The sequence below is a fragment of the Mastigoproctus giganteus genome, chromosome 7 (genome assembly GCF_048544385.1).
Source record: "Mastigoproctus giganteus isolate SK-2022 chromosome 7, ASM4854438v1, whole genome shotgun sequence".
NCBI classification, from domain to species: Eukaryota; Metazoa; Arthropoda; class Arachnida; order Uropygi; family Thelyphonidae; genus Mastigoproctus; species Mastigoproctus giganteus.
The window spans coordinates 222,911,048-222,933,276 of NC_143581.1; the positions used below are offsets into that span (position 1 = coordinate 222,911,048).

The 22,229-nt window shown below is 34.9% G+C and overlaps 1 protein-coding gene across 3 annotated transcripts in view; it reads right to left on the reverse strand.

Annotated features, from left to right (window-relative positions):
* The window catches only part of LOC150083720 (netrin receptor UNC5C-like), a 324,657-nt gene that overhangs the window by 28,216 nt on the left and 274,212 nt on the right, over nucleotides 1–22,229 (reverse strand). For 2 of the 3 annotated variants that reach the window (XM_090378162.1, XM_090378163.1), the window contains exons 9-12: nucleotides 18,942–19,091; nucleotides 9,219–9,317; nucleotides 5,671–5,843; nucleotides 753–989 (exon numbers count right to left, since the gene is read on the reverse strand). In XM_090378162.1, coding sequence (XP_090234288.1) covers nucleotides 753–989; nucleotides 5,671–5,843; nucleotides 9,219–9,317; nucleotides 18,942–19,091 — 659 coding nt within the window. The remainder of the gene's footprint in view (nucleotides 1–752; nucleotides 990–5,670; nucleotides 5,844–9,218; nucleotides 9,318–18,941; nucleotides 19,092–22,229) is intronic. The other variant, XM_090378164.1, reaches the window with a different exon arrangement.

Here is a 22,229-nt window from a genome sequence, read left to right on the forward strand (position 1 = left end):
TAAAATGCCAGAAGCTAAAGAGGGCAAATGTAAACTGCACACTTCTATCCGTGAGTTACACAGGCTCACCATTTAATTTGCAGATGGGTTTTTGCTTGATGGTGGTGCTGTAAATGGTTATATGGTGGTGCTGCCAGAGATGGCAGCACCACCATATAACCATTCAATTTTCAGCAAGCTGGCAGATGGCAGGAGAGTGTATGTCCAAGAATATGCTGACACAGTTGCAAGTTCTGACATGTTATCTGATAGTTGCTAAGTGGCTCTAAGTTATGCACTATTAGCATGAACCACTTTGTGAACTGCATAGTGGAAGATTCGAAGACTGAACAATGTTCTATTGTTTTATATTGTTCAATGTGGTATGAGAGAAATCAGGAGATTTACAGAGACAGATATTTGAAGAAAACTTCAATTTTCAAGGTGGCACATGTGCATTAAGGAAGGTTGAGAATCTGTTGCCACAAAGACAATCAAAATGGCTTATCAAGAAGTGACTTGCAGGAATGCTTCTATAAGTGGGTTCATCGATGGCAAAAGTGTATACATTTCAAAGAGAGCACTGGCAGATCTCAGCAATGAAAACTAAAATTAAGGTAGGTCCATTCTACAAATTAAATGATCAACCTGTGTATTAATTTCTACTCTTGCTTTTATATTTCTGTATTTGTGCAAACAGCACATCTGTAAGATGGTCTAGTTTTAAGATATGTTAATACAACATTATGATTTCAACTCCGTATAATACTAACCTCTAAGGCTGCTTTGGTACCTTCAACACAGTACAGTCTAATATTATAGTCAACAGATGAATGAAGAGATGGAGCAAATGCAGCCAGAGTTAGAGATTTAATGGCTTTACATCCTGGAAGAGATTCTCCTACAAGAACATAGCGAGACAACTGATCTGTGATTAAATGGCACCACTGTTCATCTAATTGACAGTACACAGGAGTATTAATTGTTTCTTCACCTAATGTCAACAGAGTCTGAAAAAAATACACAAAAATTTTATAACACAATTTCTGATTATTTGTCTTTCAACTGTATCCATTTAATTTTTTTTTAATGTAAAAAAAAAAAAAAAGAAAGACTAAAAGAATAACTTGCCAAACAAGTAAGGTAAAATCATATAATCCCCCAAAAAATCTCTAGAGCTGAAAAACTAACAGCATCAAGATCAATTTCACTGATTTAAGTTTTTATATTAGATATTTAGGCCTCCGTAGCCGAGTGGTCAGGAGCCAGAGTGCAGTAACACACGCTCCTTGAGTAGACCGGGGTTTAAGCCCCTGACTGCTGAATATGGTCGATCTGCCAACCCACACTGGACCAGCGTGGCGGATTATGGTCCATTTCCCTCAGCATGAATTGTTGAGGAGGCTTCCATCCTGCAGTAGGTTGATAATGGCTGCACTTTACCTTTTTATTTATTAGATATTTATTCAGATACTACCCTTAATCCTTGAAACAGACACTGAAGAATTTTAAAAGCAGGTTCCTAGGAAAATTTTAAACCATTAAATAACTTTTGAAAAGATGAGAAATAGTTTAATACTCAGCAGGGGTACTTTGAGGCAAAACATATCCCAATGTGTTTTTGCCTTTATTACTTAAATTCCTGTTACATTTAAATGTCATAATAAATATTAAATCGTGTCAGTGTGAATTTTACTGTGCCCAATATTTGTCTTCGTTTTGATCTTCATCACTGAACTTTTTTTTTCTTCTTTTTTTTTTTAACTAAAAATTAACTGCTGTATTATCAGTGCTGCCCATCTGCATATAACTTTCCCATAGAGCTTTAGTTTCAGTTTTGATATTTCTCTCACTCCATGATGTTGTGCACTGAAAGCAAGGTAATCAGAATTTGGGGGGAATATATATATATATAAAAAATGTTTAATATATTACTTTAAACTATTTCCTGTTTTTTTTTTTGTTTTTTTTTTTCAAAAATATAAAACACTTCTTACAATACAACAGCATACCTTCTTGTATGACTTTTCTGTGCACCTACTAGAAATTTAATTCCAAAAAGATCTTTTTCTGTGAGCCTACTGAGACAGATTATCTTCCAAGATGTCAAAATTTGTACTGACAATAATAAAACATTTTTACCTACAATGACAAAAGTAGTGTTTTAGTTTCTTTCAGAGACTAAATTTATAGCAGCTCAAGAATGAAATAATGGCAGCAGGGCAAATAAGCAGCTGCAACTAAGATATATACTAGCTGAGCAGACTGAACTAAAGCAATCAACTTTGAGACATATCAGTGACACATTTTTCATGGAGTATGGATTGCACTATTGGATAACCAGTCAAACTCTTATTTGCCCATTTATTCTACTATAAATGTAGAAGGAAGGCTACCATGAGGGTATAATATACTGGTGGATGAAACAAAAAAAAAAAAAAAAGATTTATGAAAAGATTTTTAGAAATGCACTACAACTGCATTTTGGCAAAGTATATATGATAACAACAGTAAACATAAATGGCCTCCAGCTAAAATTGCAGCCCTACATATGAGAATATCACCAATGTAAGAAACAAATTAGAAGAAAAATTGAGACCTCTCAACCCCTGTCAAAAAAACCCAGCCCAATTTATGAAAGAATATTGCCAATGTAAAAAACAGAAATTAGAAGAGGAAAATCCCAAGACCACCCAGTCTACATCCAAAACTGCTGTACAACGTATGAGAGAATATAGTGAATGAAAGAAAACCTTGACTTATAAATTTTCTGATGACTATAATACAAAGTTGTTGCCCAGGATGTGAACAATGATATAATTCTGAACAATTGAGGAGTATGAGAAATAAAATTCATAAAATGGCAATGACTGAAACAGCAGATCTCCCACATTCACATATACTTTCATTGTTAAAGGAGAAACCATATATGATTACCACAAATATATACATCGTAAATGGAATGGTAAATGGTGTGATTGGTACATTAGATTGTATAGAGTATAAAGAAGATGAAACTGTCAAATGAGTATGGATGAAATTTCTCGAGACAAAAATTGGGCAATCTTCAGTCGCAACATATGAAAAATAAATCTGTACATATGGATGCATGCCTATTGTTAAATGGTCAACAATGATTCTGTTTAATAATAATAGACGATTGACATGCACAATTTCCTTTGGTGTCTGCATGTGCTTTAACTATACATAAATCTCAAGGGGGGGGGGTTACCTTTGATGAAATGGTATACAGTTGTGAGAAAGATTACCAACAGCAACTTGTATATGTAGCATTATCTTTTGTGACCTCATTGGAGGGTTTATATATAACCAATCCTCATAATGATTTCACATTCTACCATGGAAAGGGAATGAGCAATGTTGAACTCTCTACAGAAATAGATTGTTTAAAAAAGAATAACCTAATGTTTCTATAAAGTGAATTACAAGATTAATTTCCTTCATAACAGAGATTTCTTGATAACATCATTGAATGTACAAAGTTTATGTAGTCATTCATGAGACAAAACCAACTCCGCCCTACAACAGCAAAATATTAGTTTTGAGTAAAACTTGGGTAGATAACAATGATCATGTACTGCTGTCATCATTGAGTGACTCAATACAAAAGACCCGATGTTCATAGTGGCAGTGAAGCTATATACCAACACAAAGATTTGACTATTATTTGTACATTGCACATCTTTGCACAACATGTGATAAATAAAAATTGGCAATATTTGTGAATCAGCGTGTAATTTCAATAATGACTCATCTTCATGATTGCAATCTACATCCCTTGGAACAGTAACCAACATCTGTAAATTCATATATAAAAATTTAGTGCCTTATCTGTTTGAAGGAGCAAAATTAACTGATCCACTTGATTGTTTACATATTACACTTGTTGGTGATTTCAACATACAACTGAAGTCCGAGAATGGAAAGGAATTTTGTAAGTTTATGGGGAAAAAAAAAAATCTTCAATTTTGATTTATCATCAGATATGTCAATAAATATTACATGCAATGGAACCACTATTAATGATGTATTCAGTCGTGAACTCAAATCTATTATTTCTGTAGCTGCAATACAGTCTAATAAATAAAGGATTGTAAAAAAAAAAGTGCATATTTATTTCAATCATGGTGTTACGATCTAAAGATCGTTTTCAATGCCCGCTGGATTACATGCCTACGTACCTGTTTGTTTTTTTTTAAACAGCAAAGCAGCTGTTCTTATTTCTAAAATAATTTTAGTTAGTCTTATTATTTAATATAGTGTCAGAATAAAAAGAATGAATTTAAGTGTACTATTTTAAACAGATAACTTATATATGAAGTAAACCATGCACCTGTTCTTGGATTTTTATGACCCACCCACTAGAGGGTTAAGAATATCAGATTTTATTAAAGGCCAAAAAGAAAAAAATGCCTATGAAACCAAAATAACAAAGTACAGAAATATCAGTACATAACAAAGGGAAGATACCTCAAGAAGAACAAGAGTAATAAGGGTGAACTACTGCAACAAGATTTAGAAAAATTGAGTTGATGGGCTGAGAACTGGCAGTTGAAGTTTAACACTGACAAATGCAAGGCACTGTATAAGGGTAGCAGTAACCCCAGAGTAACTTATCAACTGTGTGGTACTACACTCAGGGTAGTGGAAAATGAAAACGACATGGGGTAATTGTGCAGTTGGATAAGAAATTCTCTGAGCAGTGCAGACTGCTCAGTGCTGCCAGGACAGCTCATGAGGTTTTGTTAATCATATACAAAAAAAACTTTGCCAGCAGGGATAAGGAGGCAATTATCCCTTTGTACAAGAACATGGTTAGGCTGCATCTTGACTATTGTATACAGGTATAGAGGCCTCACTTTAGGAAGGGTATAGATCTGCTGGAATGGGTGTAGAGAAGGGCAACCAGATTGGATTCCAGAGTCTGGAAACTAGGCACCTGTGGGGTGATCTGATAGGTGTTGAAAGCCTTGAATGGACTGAGTGAGCTGAATGTGAATGGCATTCTTCCTCTTGTTGAGACTACACACGTGAGGTGGGGGCATAAATTTAAGTTGAGGAAGGATGGTTGCAGGATAGATGTGTAGAAGTTTGCCTTCGGCCAGTGGGTGGTTGATTGTTGGAACAGGCTCTCATCTGTTGTTATGGAAGTGGATGGTTTTAATAAATTCAAGGAAGGAGTAGATTAAAAAAAAAAAACTGAAGTAAAAAGTAGAAGTAAAGTAGTAGTGGCAAATTATGCTTTCTTGCATCATTTGCCACTACTGCTTTATCCACATGAAGAAAAAATATATATATAATCTATTAAACTTAAGATTAACTCTGTGGATCATCTGTGTGATCACATATTTCAGAAATGTATCTGGTAGTAGTAGATGTAAGAATTATATTTTCATGACAAAAGTACATTTTCTTAATTTGGAAAATTTGAGAGCCACTGATATTAAACTATATTTATAACAAAAATTTGTAAATTTATATTTTGCAGGTAAAACATCAATGATAAAACTAAGAATTATGTCCAAGCAGTTTCTGATATAATGAACCACTATATCTGAATTAAAAGAAAAAAAAAAAATCCTGTGAATGTTTAAAATACTTTGAACATAATCCGCAGTACTGATTAAATTGATGTTTACTGTATATATATCAGAAATACTGAAATTATACCTTCCATGCTGGAGTTTCATCTTCAAGAGGGATGTCACTGTTATACACCTTAATATTCCAGTTTTCTGGTTGCTTTACACTGGCACAATGCTGAAAACTGACAATTACTGGTTTATTAAACAGAATTCCAGGAGGACCTAACTGAATCACTGGACTGAGCATAGTTTGTTGATCTGGAAAATTAAAATGGCAACTTTAAAATAATGACAAAAACAAATGAATACAATTTAAAATTTTGATAATGATAAAAAAAAAAAGCACTTAATGCCATGTATTTCTGATTAATGAAATTTTATAAGCTAGTCATGGATTAACGTTCAGCCAAAAGAATGTCCCGATATAGTACTAGGGCATCTTGAATGGTGTTTGCTTAAAAATAAAATTCCCTTAAAACTTGTTGTGAGGGGAAGTGTCATTATATCCAAACTACAAATAAATTCTGTTTTAATTTATTTGCTTTAATTTATTAATAAATTTGTCTCGGCCACACAGTCAGAAGAGTTTGCAAGATAGAGAGAATACAAGAAACAGCACCGTATTTAGGAAAATGTCCAGATGTTAGCTATTCAAATTCTAGGTTAAAAATTAATGAGCTGTTAAACAATTTTTAAAGTCAGTAACAATTTTTAGAAATTGTTTTATTATAAAAAATTATGAAACAACAATCATAATAGGAAGATTAATATATTCTATATTTTAAGCACATGAGTTGTCTGGTTGCTTTTGAAGGGTAGCCCTGACCAACCTCCAAAAGTAACCAGACACTGTTTCACAAAACCTTTTTTGATACAACATTTAATGTGTTTGGCCCTGCCCAAAGATGATATGCCAGTTTGTCCCAAATGTGCTTAATGGAGTTAAGGTTGGACTCTGCACATGAGTGCAGAAGCCAATGAAACTTTTGAATGCCCATGGCCTTCAAAAACCAAGTCACTACATTCTATGTAATATTGTGTGTGTGTGTGTGTGTGTGTGTGTGTGTGTGTGTGTGTGTGTGTGTGTGTGTGTGTGTGTGTGTGTGTGTGTGTTGCTAAAGCAGAAAAGGACCTCCCAACAATGCTGTTACAGTATAGGAAGAGCAGAATTGTCAAGAGTGTTAATGTACTGTACGGCATTCACTTTTCCAGGAAAAATGACCAATGGTCTAATACAAATCATGGGAAACAACTCCAGACAGTGACAGCACCTCCAGCAAATTTCAGTTAGGATGACACTGGTAAATATTCTCCACACATCCAGACTAAAACATGGCCATCAGATCAGAAAACTCTGTACTACAATCCATCACTCTATAACTCAGTTTTCCAATGTTAAAGCACCAATTACGAGGGACTGTGAACCAGACAAGTTGATGCTGGGACATTGCTTGTGTGCTGCAGTTCTTCCATAAAATCCAATACCATACAGATAATACTTACTGTTCTTGTATTAATACCAGTGTGTGTGTGGTCTTCCACAATGAAGACTGATGGCATCTACATACCACTCTCAGTGCTGTATTTAGGTATATAAGCTAAATAAGCCATGACCTGAAGTCTTGCCTTTCCTTTATTGAGGATAAAATTCTATAATTACATATTTTAGGGCTTCTTCATATACTGCTTAGGGCTTCATGTCTAAACCTGGTCGTGACCACCATTTTGAGCACCTTCCCATCAGCTTCTACAGTCCATCCAAATGTTGCTTGGCTGTAGCAGTGCTATGACATTTTCATTTGGTGGTTACATCAGCCACTATTAATCAGTTATCATATTACTAGCATGAACAGAGTTGCTTTTATACCTATTCCTGATATGGATGATGAGTTTGATTTATTATTCCAAATTTTAAGGGTTGGCAACAGTGTATATAATATAAATAAAATAATAAATATAATTATAAATTAAAAAAATAATTATAAATAATTTTACACTGAGTGAACAATCCTAATTATGAAATCAGACCAAACAATTAATTATATTAATTTGAAAAATAAATTCACTAGTTGCTAGAATTCATTTTGTGACTCATTATTTCATTAGCAATTTTTCACTATACAATTATCAGGTATCAGTATTATATAACATGCTCCTCTTCTGTCACTGCATTTATATAAATGAAATGCACATAAAAATTCATTAAGAAATATTCATGGAAATATAAAAATTCATGTTATGGATTCATACAAATGAATAAATTGAAATATCCAAACAACTAGCACTGACTGTGTTGAAGTCAAAGTGGAAGAAGCTTTATGAATATTTCTCTTTTGACTTTCAAACAGGGCTCAGAATGGATGCCAGAATACTGTTGCAGTTTACTATGTATTGATGTCTCGAAACTTCCTTCTGTACATATTATCCTACAAAGCACTGCATTTTGTAAAATTTTCCATTTAGAGCTCTACTTTAGAAGTATGATTTTTCAATACAATAGAGTAAATTTAATGCTCTCAAATGTGACCCCCCCCCCCTTCAAGAGGTGCCCCAATGTGGTGCATTCACTGATTGCCTCCTCAAGCTAACTCTGGATACTCCATTAAAATAAATGACAATTAAACTTCTCTCATGGAAATGGCTGTTTTGTTTATTTATTTAGGAAATAAATTGTCATAGCATCGCAAATTTAGAGGAAAAAAAAAATACTCTGAAGACTTCTCCTTCCTCCAACAGATAATTTCACATTATGAGTTAAATTTTGACATATTTATGAAAAGTAATGGCTCAACTAGATTACTGTTTGATTCTTCTCTTCCTTTGCATTTATAAAAATAAAAGTACATAAAAATTAGATATGAAATATTCTTGGAAATATAAAAATTCATGTTATGGATTCTTACAAATGATTAATTAACAATATATGAACACTAGCACTTACTGTGTTGAATTTAGTGGAAGAAGCTTTATGAAAAAGCTTCTTTCCACTTTACATAAGAGCTCGCCTATGGTATAATTTAAACAATAAAATTTGTATTTATCTTTGGGATGGCCAAAGCTAAAAGGCTATACTTATTCACTGTAACTGCATGAATACTGAATTAATAATGATAGCCAGATTTTTGGCCCCACAATTTGCAATGGGCAATGTGTTTTGTGGCAGCACAAGACCATGTGGTGCCACAGTATAACAAAGAATTGCCCTCTACTGTATGATACTGCAGAAACATTACAATTCACAATTTCATGAAACAATGCCTTTTGAGATATCATAAGAAACTGTTATGAAGATCAGAAATTTAGATCTGAATTCAGATCATCAATAATACATCTTCCACTCTTAGTTTTCTTTAATCATTAACACCAGTCCTCCATCATCAATGCCATGTGTAATATGACTGTTGTCATGGAAATTACTGGAAGTGCCGTGTGTGTGTGTGTGTGTGTGTGTGTGTGTGTGTGCGCGCGCGCGCTCGCTAAACTAGACATAACTATCACAAATTTGAGAATTCCCTCATATACAGCAGACCTCAGGTTTTAACACAATTTCCTAAAAAGTCAACATATAGGATTAACAACCTATATGTTGACTATAACACCAAAAACAACCATAAAAAAAAATTTAAATGTTACCTGAAAGGTTAGGACGATCTTTGTCATCTCTTAAAACAGCAACATAAATGTTGGCACTTCCTTTCTTAAGGGCACCTCGAGGAACAGTTACCATGATTCCTGAAACAAAAGAAAAATATTTTGTCAGAAACTATATTTTCTATATTAATTGCTGCATAAATGTTGTGAAAAAGTAATAATAATGTACAACATGACATTAAAAGTCAAGAGATTTGTTTACAATTTTTTTTTTTTATTAATTAGCATTCACAACCCAAATTATCCTTTCCCCCAGTTGTGCTATTCCCTTCCCTTAGATACGGTTATTACAATATCTGCATATCACTTTAATACCTCATCTGTGACACACTAGATACTAAGGGTACAGTGAATGAATTCTTTAGGATTGTTGTGTATTGTTGTTAAGTGAGTATTCATGGGCCAATGAATTATTCTGTGTTTTTAAGCCAGCACATTGTGCAGGCTTAAATAATTCATGATGAGAAATCATGAATTATTTCAGAATAATTCCTGAGGAATCCTACTCGTACCACCCAAGACCAGTTAAGTACAGCTGTGATTTGAAGATTTTTTTTTTTTTTTTTGAGTTCCTCCAAATGAATGACAAGTAGCAAAACCACTATGATGTAACAGAGAATATACTTTAGGCCTTCTCTTTCATCAAATGCTTTTTCATGAAGCTGACCAATGTTCATGTTGAATAACTATACAGTATATATATAGCATAGTGACAAATTAAGCAAGAAAGCAAGCATATACAGCATTAGCTAAAAGAAAAAAATCCACATAACCAACCCCTCTAATAATTTGTCTAATTCTTTTTTAAATTTATTCAAACAACCCACTTCCAACATCAGATGGAATTTTGTTCCAGCAATCATACCTTTTGGCTAAAATATAATTTATACAAACTATCCTGCAACCATACTTCCTCAATTTAAATTTATGATCCCTTGCAAGTGTTATCTGGGCCAGGTAAAGATGCCATGAACATTTAGCTATCAATGTATTTAAAGCTTTAAAACCTCAATCTGACCTTCGCAGGTGTTAGTTTATGGACTGTGCAATTCACAGAAACCAGTCTTTCTTGGTAAGAGTACCCTTTTCCCCTCACTAATCTTGTTGTTCTACTCTGCACCTATTCCAATAGATGCACATCCTTCTAAAATTAGAATTCCAGACTTGTATGCAGTATTCCTGACCAGTGCCTTATAGCAGGATAATTACCTCCTTATCCCTACTAGAAAAATTTCTGTATGTCATTGACAAAACACCCAAATTTTTTGTTCTCTACTATCTTGAGTGAGTATGTAACACACAGTTTAACATTAGCATAGGCATATGATGCAAGAAATCAAGCTTATACGGCATCAACAAAAAAAAAAAAAAAAAAAAAACCCTGCCCATTTCACTGATCCATTCATTCCAAATGAATGTCTAGTTCTGCCTTGAATTTATTTAAGCTATCAACTTCCACAACAACAGATGGAAGTTTGTTCCAGCAATCAACTACCCACTGGCTAAAGTTAAATTTCCTCACACCTATTTGACAACCGTCTTTCCTCAATTTCAGCTTATGCCCCCTCAGGTTTGTAATCTGGGCAAGAGGAATAATCCCATCAGCATTGAGCCTGCTCAATCCATTCAAGGCCTTATACACCTCAATCCGATTGCCTCGCAGGTGTCTAGTTTCCAGATGCTGCAATTTGAAGAACTTAAGCCTTTCTTCATAAGGGCACCACTTTGTTCTCCTCACCAGTCTTGTTGCCCTTCTCTATACATGCTCTAGCAACTCTACATCCTAAAATGAGGCTTCCAGTCCTGTAACGCAGTACTCAAGGTGTGGCCTGACCATTGCCTTATACAAGGGGATAATCACCTCCTTACCCCTGCTTGTAAAATTCCAGTATATCATTGACAAGACCACATGACCTCTGGCAGCCTGTCTGCACTGTTCAGAAAACTTCATATCTGACTGCACAATTACCCCCAGGACTCTTTCATTCTCCACTACCCTGAGTGTAACACCACCCAGTTGGTACATTTCCCTGGTGTTACTGCTGCCTATATGCAGTACTTTACATTTGTCAATGTTAAACTTCAGTTGCCACTTCTCAGCCCATCTGTCCAACTTTTCCAGATCCTGTTGCAGCAGCATACTGTCATTACTGTTATTAACAACCCTCCCAACCTTTGTATCATCTACAAACTTTGACATTAAGCTTGGTATACCTTCATCAATATCACTGATAAATATACAAAACAATGGGCTCGACACCGAACCCAGGGGAAAACCACTAATACCATTAGTCCATGAAGAGCAGTGTCCACTGATAACCACTGTCTTCTCCCACTCAACCATCCTTTTATCCATAGCAGCAACTTGCCCTTAATGGCATACTGATCCAATTTGTACAGTAGTCTTCCATGTGGAACAGCATCAAAAGATTTTCTGAAATCAGAGTATATGATATCAAAATTATTTTTTTTCATCCAGTTCCTTTGTGACCAAGTCAAAGCTTCTGTGCTGTCTAATAATTTAGATGCATTTTTCTTCTCTGTCACGAGTCTCATTAGTTCATCTGACATCCATTTATGCCTAAACCCAGAACAATATTTCTTAGTTAGAACAAAAAGCCTAGTAGCTTCCAAGATTACTTCCTTGAATGCTTCCAATTTAGAATTTGTTGTTGGTAACATCATCAGTTGGTCCCACTGTATAGAATTTAAAAAATCTGAGACCACTGTAGTTGGTATGTTATTCTGGAATTACTGCTACCTATACATAATACCTTGCATTTGCAATGTTAATGCAATGTCAATGTTAAATGCCACTTCCTAGCCCATCTGCTTAATTTTTCTAAATCTTGTTGAAGCATATCCTGGTTACTATCATTATTCACCCTACCAACCTTTATCATCTGCAAACTTAGACATTAAGCCTGATGTGCCTTTATCAACATCATTAATAAATACTAAAAACAACAATAGGGGGAGCATGAAACCCTGAGGTAGTCCTCTAATAACATTAATTCAGGAAGAGCAGTACCAATTGATAACTATTCTGCGTTTGTCCCCTCAACCATCCATTTATCCATAACAGTGGTCTCATAATGCTCTCAATAATGGTCTCACTTGCCCCTAATGCCACACTGCTCCAATTTTTATAGCAGTCTTTCATGTTGAAGAGTATCAAAAGGTTTTCTGAAATCTATGTATATGATATGAAATTTTTTTGCATTCACTTCCTTTGTTACTGCATCACAATATCTGATCAAATTGGTCATACACAATCTCCCCTTGACAAATCCATGCTGTGACTGTCACATAACTGTGTTCCTCTCTAGATGGTCCTGCTTTACTCCTTTAACCAGTGATTCTCTTATTTTCCCTGGAACTAAAGTCAAGCTTACAAGTCTGTAATTATTCACTTCACATTTTGATCCCCCTTTATGAATTGAGGAGGCATCCACACATCTCCAATCCATAAGTACCCAACCTTGAATCTCCAAGGATGCTCTAATAATTATGGCTAAAGGTTTGCTGACCTCTGTTTCTGCCCTCCACTCTATAATAATCTTTACATCATCACTGCATTCTGATAAGGATCATTCTCTTGAGGAATAACTACATCAATTTTTCTCCTTTATAGCTGATTGGCTATAAAGCTAAAAATTTTTCCTCTTTATAGTTGTTTTTTTTTTTTTTTTGTTAGTTATTGGCGCATCGGCTTCTGTGGCCATAATGCACCTCCAAAGGTTTTGCATTTTGCTGTAATCGAAGCCCGAGGCGGGATTCAAACCCGCGATCTTTGGGTTGCCAGGCAAGCACTTTACCCACCTGGCTAGCCCGGTTGGCTTATAGCTGATTGGCTCTTCAACTTTTGCAAATGGTAGTTATAGTTAAAACTATATTTCCTTCTCATCATATCATCACCTTTTTTGTAGCTGAAGTATTTTGAGAAAATTCAATCCTTAAGTGACAACATTGGCACTATGAAGATTGCCTCTATTTTCTACTTATAATAATAGTACTCTTGATTGCACGTTTGATACTATACAGGATCATGCAGTTTAGTATGATATGAAGAACTATAGGCACATGACAGTATTTGGTACAAGTTTTCTTGATCAATTCTTCACAATTTTCATTGTTCATGATAACCATTATTTTGGAGCATTATCAACTAAGGCCATATTGCTCCGGGAATATGCGGTGGTCATTCCCTGACCTTTCCGCATCCTCCGTATTTGGTGGTGACGGGCTCGAACCCCGGTCTAATCAAGAAGAGTGTGCTACGCACTGCTGCTCCTTCCCACCTGGCTACGGAGGCGCCTCCAGTGGTGTGTGAATGACTTTATGTACAAGAGTTAAAAGTTGATATTGAGTAATCTGAGCATTTACATTTATACTAGTAGCTCATCTTATTCAAATGATTTTTAAGATAATCAGAACATAAAAATAGTCAGATGTTTTTCATATTCACTAAGCTTATGTTCATCCAATGAGACCAAATACTTACTTTTGTTCAAGAGGGTCGTATAGAGTATAAAAAAAGTCAATACTTATATGGAAGAATACATTTATCACATGTAGTGTCCATTTATTAAAACTGAAATATTCACAATTGATTTGTAGCAGGAGTTTAAAAAATTAAATTTATTTTATTTATTATTTTTTTTTTATTAGTTGTGGTCACAGACTAATGCAATTACTTGGTCTGAGAGGGGAAGTGCCTTAATTTTAAGGCCTCTAAAACTATACACCAGGGCTCAAACTATTTTAAATCTAGCAGTGGACAGACTAACACTACATGAAACAAAAGTGATTGCAATTTTAATGGAAATTGTTTTATTTAACAAAGACAGCCAAAAAAGGTTTGCTGGACAATTTCAATGAGACTATGACTTATAGCATTTGTGAAAAGTTCATCCAAATGGGTTGGGGTGCATAGGTGGGTGCAAATTACAAAGGCAATTCCAGAAAGAGCAGAAGTAAAGGGAACACAGCTGTAACACAAGCAATTGTGCAGTTTCAGAAAATTCACCAGATGATGCAGTTTGAAAACAGGGCCAATGCATTCCAATTGGAAGAATAGAGAAATTAAGGTTTTTTCTCTCTCTCTCTCTCTCTCTCTCTCTCTCTCTCTTTGTCTAGTTTTGTATAAGTATTGCTTCCTTATATCATATGAAGTGATTATACCAATTTTCTAAGGATCACCCAATGTAATGTAAGCCATAAATGATAAACTAAAAATAAGTAGTAATTAATTACATATAATAAAAAATACTTAATAAATTTGCTTATAAATTAATTAACAGCATTGATATTACATTGCAACTGGCAATATCATTATTAATAGGTGATCACTGCATAATCACCTATTAAGAATGATAAGTAAATCCCAAGCCAATATACTGTTATCACAGTGAATCAGTGCACAGCAGTGTGTGATCACAGTGATTTGAGATTTACTTAATGTAATTACCATTAAGGGTAAAAGAAGGGCTTTTAATTTCATAAAGGGACTTTTAATTTCATACAGAGGCCTCAGTCAGTTTTTAAATACTGTGCAGTGGGACCAACTGATGATGTTACCATCAGCAAATTCTAAATGGGAAGCATTCGAGGAATTAATCACAGAGGCTACTAGGCTTTTCATAACAATTAAGAAATACCATTCAAGGTAGAGGCGTAAATGGATGTCAGATGAACTGATGAGACTCGTGGCAGACCAAGAAAAATGCATGAGATGCATTTTTTCTACTATCGCCTATGGTAATCTAGTCTGTAATCATGTCACAAAGTAGGTTAGGCAAGAAAAGGCAGATTGCAAGAAATCTTTGTCAAAATATTCAAAGAAAAACAGCAAAGACTTCTTTACTTATGTAAACACTAGAATGAAGGGGATGAATCAAATTGGTCAACTTGATATCAATAGTTCAACTGTTCATTATCCTGTTCAGATTGGTGACAAACTGAGCATTTTGCATCTACATTCACACATGAGGAATTCTTTATGAAAGAGGATGCCAGAAGCTTATCAAACTAACAGAGAGCTAAATGATTTTGTAATAACTGAGGGATAGTGGAAGAGAAATTGTTGAAATTAAACATAAGGCACCTGGGGTGAGTGGGATTTATCCAATTATATGAAGGGAGGCAGCAAAGGAAGTGGTAAACCCACAGCCATGATTATGAAAGCATCCTTGGATTCAGGGTTGTTGATGGGATCCTTCCTCTTGCTCAGACTATATGAGGAGGCACAAATTTCTATCAGTTGTTGTAAAGGTTGATAGCTTAAGTAAACTCAAGGAAGAACTAGACAAACTAGTGGAGGGAATAAATAAGTGAATTTTTTTTGCTGATGCTGTATAAGTTTGCTTTCTTGCATCATTTGCCACTACTAATGCTAATTAACAATGAGATAATTAACCTGTTTAAATATAAGTGGACAGACCTAATCTCCTCTTTCCTCATTCCTGCATAGATTAATTTTTAAAAAAATTTAAATAGAATTCCTTTAGTTTTGACAATTTTATTTGAAGGTTAGTTAAGACTGGTTAAAAGCAATCAGTAAGCATAACATTCTCTACCCTTAGAAGAGGTGTATTTCAGGATAATCCACACCTGCTCCATTCAGAATGCTGTACATTCACAAATAGTATGCAAGATAAGTTTATAATCTAATTGTGATTAGCAGAGACTTCATTCAGCCCTTCAGTCAGCATAAAACTAAATATCATGATTTAATACTTTTCAACAAATGCGGTAATTTTTTTTTCTCAATAAAAAACGTGACTTTTCTTCTGCCATTTCAAGATCTTGAAATAGTCCTTGGTCTGTAGTAGGTGACTAATTATCACAAACTATTGATACAACAGTCAGCCCAGTTGCTTCTAAAGCTGACAGTGCTTTCAGAATAAAGTTCTTTCAGGGCAGTGTTGAAGAAGAGTTAAAAAGAAAGATATTTTTTATATCACTTGTTTACAGCTGTGGCACAGTCCACAAGTCAAAATTACAAGTGTTTTAATTGCCAGGTTTGGTTTTTCATTGTTATCTACTTATGTTCAAACCCTATAAATTTGATTCATTTCCTCATGATAATCTGCTGAACATTTCATCAAATTATAAAACGCACAAAACTGTATTTCTCCTGCAATTTGTTTCTTTAAATAGAGCAGCAAAACAGAATAGAATGATGGCTTATCAGCAATGTTCATTACTAGCTTTTAGGTACTTGGACTGTGAAGGTAAATACTGAAAGCAAAAGCCTCGTCTGTAACTGTCTAATATCTACCTCTTCAACTGAAGGTTTACGTTCAGATTTGGAATAAAATGAATGCACATTATGCTTCAATGAGACTATTCTCAACCCTGTTGATCAGAGAATTTTTATCTCTGGAATTTCAGAACTTTCAAGCTTTGGTGCAGCTGATGTGTTTTAGGCATTCTATTTACTGCTTTTGACTTATTCTCTGAATCTGATGTGGTAATGAGATGCACAATCTACCATTATTATAATACTAGTGAAAAATAATGCATATTTTGCATAACTTTAATAAATTTTAAATTAACATTTTAAAGATTAAATTTTATATTTAATAAATATTAAAAAGGTTTAAAAACTAATATAGAAAAGACTAGTTTTATGATAATGTTTTTTTTTTCCCAGCAGTTCTAAAATGTCAGAACGAGTTGCATATTACAAATTATTATACAGGGAGTCCTCGTTATTTAAGGATAATTGGTTCCAGAAAATTCCACTTAAAATGGGGACCAAATTTTCATAATGTGTATTATGTACTTGTACATCGGAAACAATGGATTGAAAGAACTGAAAAATGGGAATTATTTTATTAGACACTTTTTTATTATAATATGTTGAACAACGTAAAGTTAAGTAAAGTTTATTGAAGTTGAACTTTTTTTTACCAATAAACAATGAATCCAAAGTTATTTATTTATTTTTTTTCTGTGGTACTCTCAGATAAAATTGTATCCTAGCCTTTAGTTATGTCTTTAACTTCACTCTTAACTTTTGTGCACGATCATGAAGATGGTTGTTCTCACAAAAATATTCAAGTGCTTGGTCACTATTCTCAAGGGCTTCCTTTAATTCTATAATTTTCAAATCTTCCTCTTCTGTGGTAGTTGGTATAATTCTGCTAGCTCCTCATTTGTAAGTGGTTTTGCACTTCAAGCAATTGTGTAATATCCCCATCAACTTTGTGGAATTCGGCTTCTTTTGCAAGACTTACAATCTCATTTTGTAATCCGGTCATATTGCATTCATTTCATGAACAGCATCAGGGTATAACTTTTTTCCATGAGTTATTAATTAATCTACATGAAATTTCTTTCCAAGCTTCTCCAATCATTTTTATACTGTGCAGAACAGTAAAACTTTTCCAAAAATCCTCCACGTTATTTCCATTGCTCGTATCAGTTTCAGAAATTAATCCTCCGCAACTGCGGGGACTCAAATAATGAATACTCGAATATCACTGGGGTCCCCTTATGCAATTTTATATTTTTAATAAAAAATTAATTTAAAATGTATTTTTACACTTTATTTTCAATGAAACAAAAGCTTTTAAAAAAGTTTAAACTTTTTTTTTCATTTAAAAAGGCATAAAAACTTGTGAATTTTTAAAAAAATATAATATTACATTTTTGTAATATTATTATTATTAGCCATATGGCACAAGGAAGCCTGAGACATTTGCTGCACCAGCCAAAAAAAAAAAAAAAAAAAAATATTCTGAGTTACCCATACAGAGAGAGAGAAGTAGAAGGAAATCACCAAGAAGGAGAAGAATGATGATATCCAACTCAGGACCCTAGTTGTGCCAAGCCATACTCACCAGATGTGAGCCCTGGGATTAATATTAATATAATATTAATTTTTTTCAAATATATAATATATTGCATAAGTTGCTTTCGTTATAATCATTTTGTAATAATGTATTCGTTCAGACATTTTATATTGCGTTTCAATGTAACGAAATTTATGATAACGAACATATTTTTATGGCCAGCACGAATTATACACGTTTCATTGTACATATATGTCAATACAATTGACACGTGATAGTGCATAACGTTGCTGATTCACGCAGAAGGAAGGCTACACTGTATGCGCTGGCGTATATTGATAAAAAAAATTGTAAGGTACACGCAGGCATCATGATTTTACAAAACTCTTTAGGGCTAGTCGCCATGTAATCCGAAAGAAATTGGATGAGGAAAGACGGGCTGTCCGGGGTTACGGGTTATAGCGAGACCGTCCGTCTTTCCCATGTGGAAACCCGTATCGCTACCGATCATATACGATAATGCGCATATGATAAGATGGCTTTACACTTTAGTTTATTAACAACAAACAAAAATTACAATACTGAAATAAAGATTTAATTTATACTTCAGACATGTGCAACTTTTACAAAACGTTAATAGATTTAAAAGGTGATTCTATCATCTACAAACCCTTGCGCATAGTGCATATTCCAATAGAATTTCTATATATAAAGGTTGCATGCGTAAAAATAAGTTATTAATAATATATACAATTTTTATTTTAATTATTTAAATTTTACAGTAGTGCATTTCGGAACAGAAAAAGTCCACGTTAATAATGAGAATGCATACTAAACGGACAATACAGTAATAATAAAAAGCACATTGAAATCAGGCTTTTTATCATTAGATGGCGCTACGTACCTGAAAATGGAACGGAAACACGTCCTCCAGCCTTAGTAACAGTTGCCCACGCAACACATTCCGTATCAAGGTTTGGCAGCACTGCTACAGACGATGCCGAGTTGTTCCCTGAGGGTAACTCTGATTCGAACTCCGAGCCAGGACGTGACCCTGTTCATCATGAAATATGGAAATGCATTTCAATGTCGGAGTGTTTTGTTACTCACATATTCCAAACACAGATACCAACAACCTTACCACATGGGAAAGGTCAGTCAGAAAATAATATTGCAAATGCACGCAAAAAAGTGGCAAAACTTGCAAGAAAATTTAATGCATGCAAAACGTACAGTGGTATGTCTTATCATCAAAATGACGGTAAGCAACGAAACGTGGATTTCAGATGGCGCTGTCAAATATCACATACACCGATAGAGAAATTGCTCCAATGGCCAACGATAAAAATAAAGTTTTGCATAAAGAAACAAGAATATTTCTCTTTTCTCAAGTATTCGAACTTCTTATAGTGCTTGCAATATTTTAAAGTGTTGAGAGAATAAGAGAAAAAATATAAATAAATAAAGCAGTTTGGATACACCTGAATTTCGTCTTATTCAACAAGTTGGATACTGCTTAAAAACAGGGAAAAAAAGGATGGAAGGGGTACATAAAATATTTAAAACTAGTTTTTATTTAAAAACTAGAAAGTTACATACCGCTTAACAAAAATACTTACACAGTACTTTTTAATCATTAAAAGGACAGGGTTATGAAAATAAGTGTCATACTGGGGATCACAATAATAATTATATACTTCACATAAAGACTTCACAATTAATATTTTAGATAATTTTATAGATGACATCTAATATGAAGGCAAATGAGCCTGTGGTACTGGATTCCATGATTAAAAGATACGCTGTATTGTTACTCTTTGGCATCTAATGTTTCAGATAATTCATAGATCCACTGTTGAAGCAGTACTTCTGATTGCTAGTGGTCTGTCATGGCTTCTTAGTAGCTGTTTGGCGTTCACAGCCGAAATATGTTTTGGCCGGGCCAAGTGATTTCTGTGTAGCTGTTTATTACTAGCCTAAAAGCGATCCTAATTTTGGGATAATTGAAAAAGGTTGGTTTAGCAATTCTGGCATGTCATTTAAAAAAAAAATTTAATTTCTTGTAGAAAAGGAAGGGTCTTGTAGACCCTATGTTGCAAGGGTCTACAAGACCCTTGCAACATAAAATTTCGTCGACTCAGTAACAGTATTCGAAAACGGGCATTTTCCAACCGATGTGGGAAGGAGGTGATTATATCCAACTGTGCTACCGCGAGGGGAAGATGACATGTCTAAGTAAATTCTAACGTGCTGCTATTGTGTGTAAGTTCAATAATAAGCGTGGCAACATTTATCAATTTTATAATCAAACTTAATATATAATCAAAAGGAGGAGGCATCAGTTAAATCTGGATTATATTATTATGCAAATAAGTTGTATCGTAGCATTTGGGAAATAAAAAGCATATTTAAAAAAAAAATAACAGTAGTAGATTTTAAGAGTCTACCCGTTCACTGAGCAATATAATAAATTTATGAGATGTGGCATTCAGCTTTTAAAGTCGTGAAAACTAACAGAACGAAGGGAAGGGGACAGAAACTGAAGAGAAGCGGGAAGCGAAGATTAAAAAAATAATTAAAATAAAATACAATTAGCGTTATACAAAACAGCGATTCGATCTGGCGTGAACTCCACTAACTTCTGGTAACTTTGTATACTAGCTCATGCACTCTCAGACGTCGTCTTGCAATTTCGGCAGAGTGGATGGCAGTTTCGATGTCATCCCACAATTCTATGAGATTGGATCCGATGACTTTGAAATCCACTAAGGAAGCAAGAATTTCCCATTATGTTTTTCCAGATAGTTCGACACAATGTAAGCACAATGGTATAGTGCATTATCCTGCTGGAGGCAGCTGATGCGATTCTCCTGGTGAACAAAGGTAAAGTGCAGCCATTATCAACCCACTGCAGGATGGAAGCCTCCTCAACAATTCATGCTGAGGGAAACGGACCATAATCTGCCACGCTGGTCCAGTGCGGGTTGGCAGATCGACCGTATTCAGCAGTCAGGGGCTTGAACCCCGGTCTACTCAAAGAGCGTGTGCTACTGCACTCCCGCTCCTGACCACTCGGCTACGGTGAACAACGATGTTAGAATACGCTCCAGTGTTCAGACAGGTGGCCATATGAATAAAGGCACTCATGGAGTTCCAACAAAACATTCACCAAACTTCTCCATGGCTTCATACTGCTATCATCAAACCTTAATCCTTCCATCAAACATACAGTTTCAGTATTTCAAAACAACGAGCCCCCTTCTCCAGTCCGCCAGTGTCCATACATAGTAGGCGTTTCTTCCTTGTGTAGAGAGGAACGGTGTGTGCACCGTTCCTCTCTGCACAAGGAAGACAGGAATGGTGAATGCAACGTCAATTACAGCTGTAGCTGGGACAGTAAAAAATGTCCAATAATCGTATGCACAGATGCCTGGTACTATATTCTCTGATCGAAATAAGGCATCATATTCTCATCGTGATACGTTTGTTCCTCTACAATTCTAATCTGCTTTTTCCAAATGGCAGTATATGAACTTTAATTTGCCGAAAATTAGTCATCAGCCGCACACTTCATGTACTGCCTTCCCCCATCCTTGTATAACCTTGCTGTCGTTGCTCTTACACGCCCTTTGGTTTGGTCATTGCGGAAATACTGGCAACTACTCTCTAGGCGCTCCTACAAGTAGGGGCGGCGAGAGTCACCAAGGAACACCGGGGCCCGTGCATCCGCAGAGAAAGGCAGGCCCAATGAGGCTGTTTCGCATTCCACTTTCAAAAATCGTGAAGTTCCCTAATTTTTTCTAACACTTCTACTAATGTTAATTATAAATACATTTTCACTTTATACTCAGTATATACAATGATTAATTCATATAAAGAATCATATACAAAAATAAATAATCACAAGGAACACCTGAAATATTGATAGCGACAAGGGCCGACTCTCGACATGAAATGAGATGCTCGTTCCTTGGCCTGGCGTGCTGTCAATCAGATAACATGTATTCTCTTACTGGTCAGCCGACAGTGGCAACTGCACTCATATGATAAAAGTACAACCATTCGAATAATGCAGACCCACAAACATTAACGTATCACAGTATAAGTACTCCTTGTTTTCGCCACAAAATAACTTCCATATTGCTTAGGTTAATCATGAGGTAACCCACCTTGGCTTACCGATTATCAAATC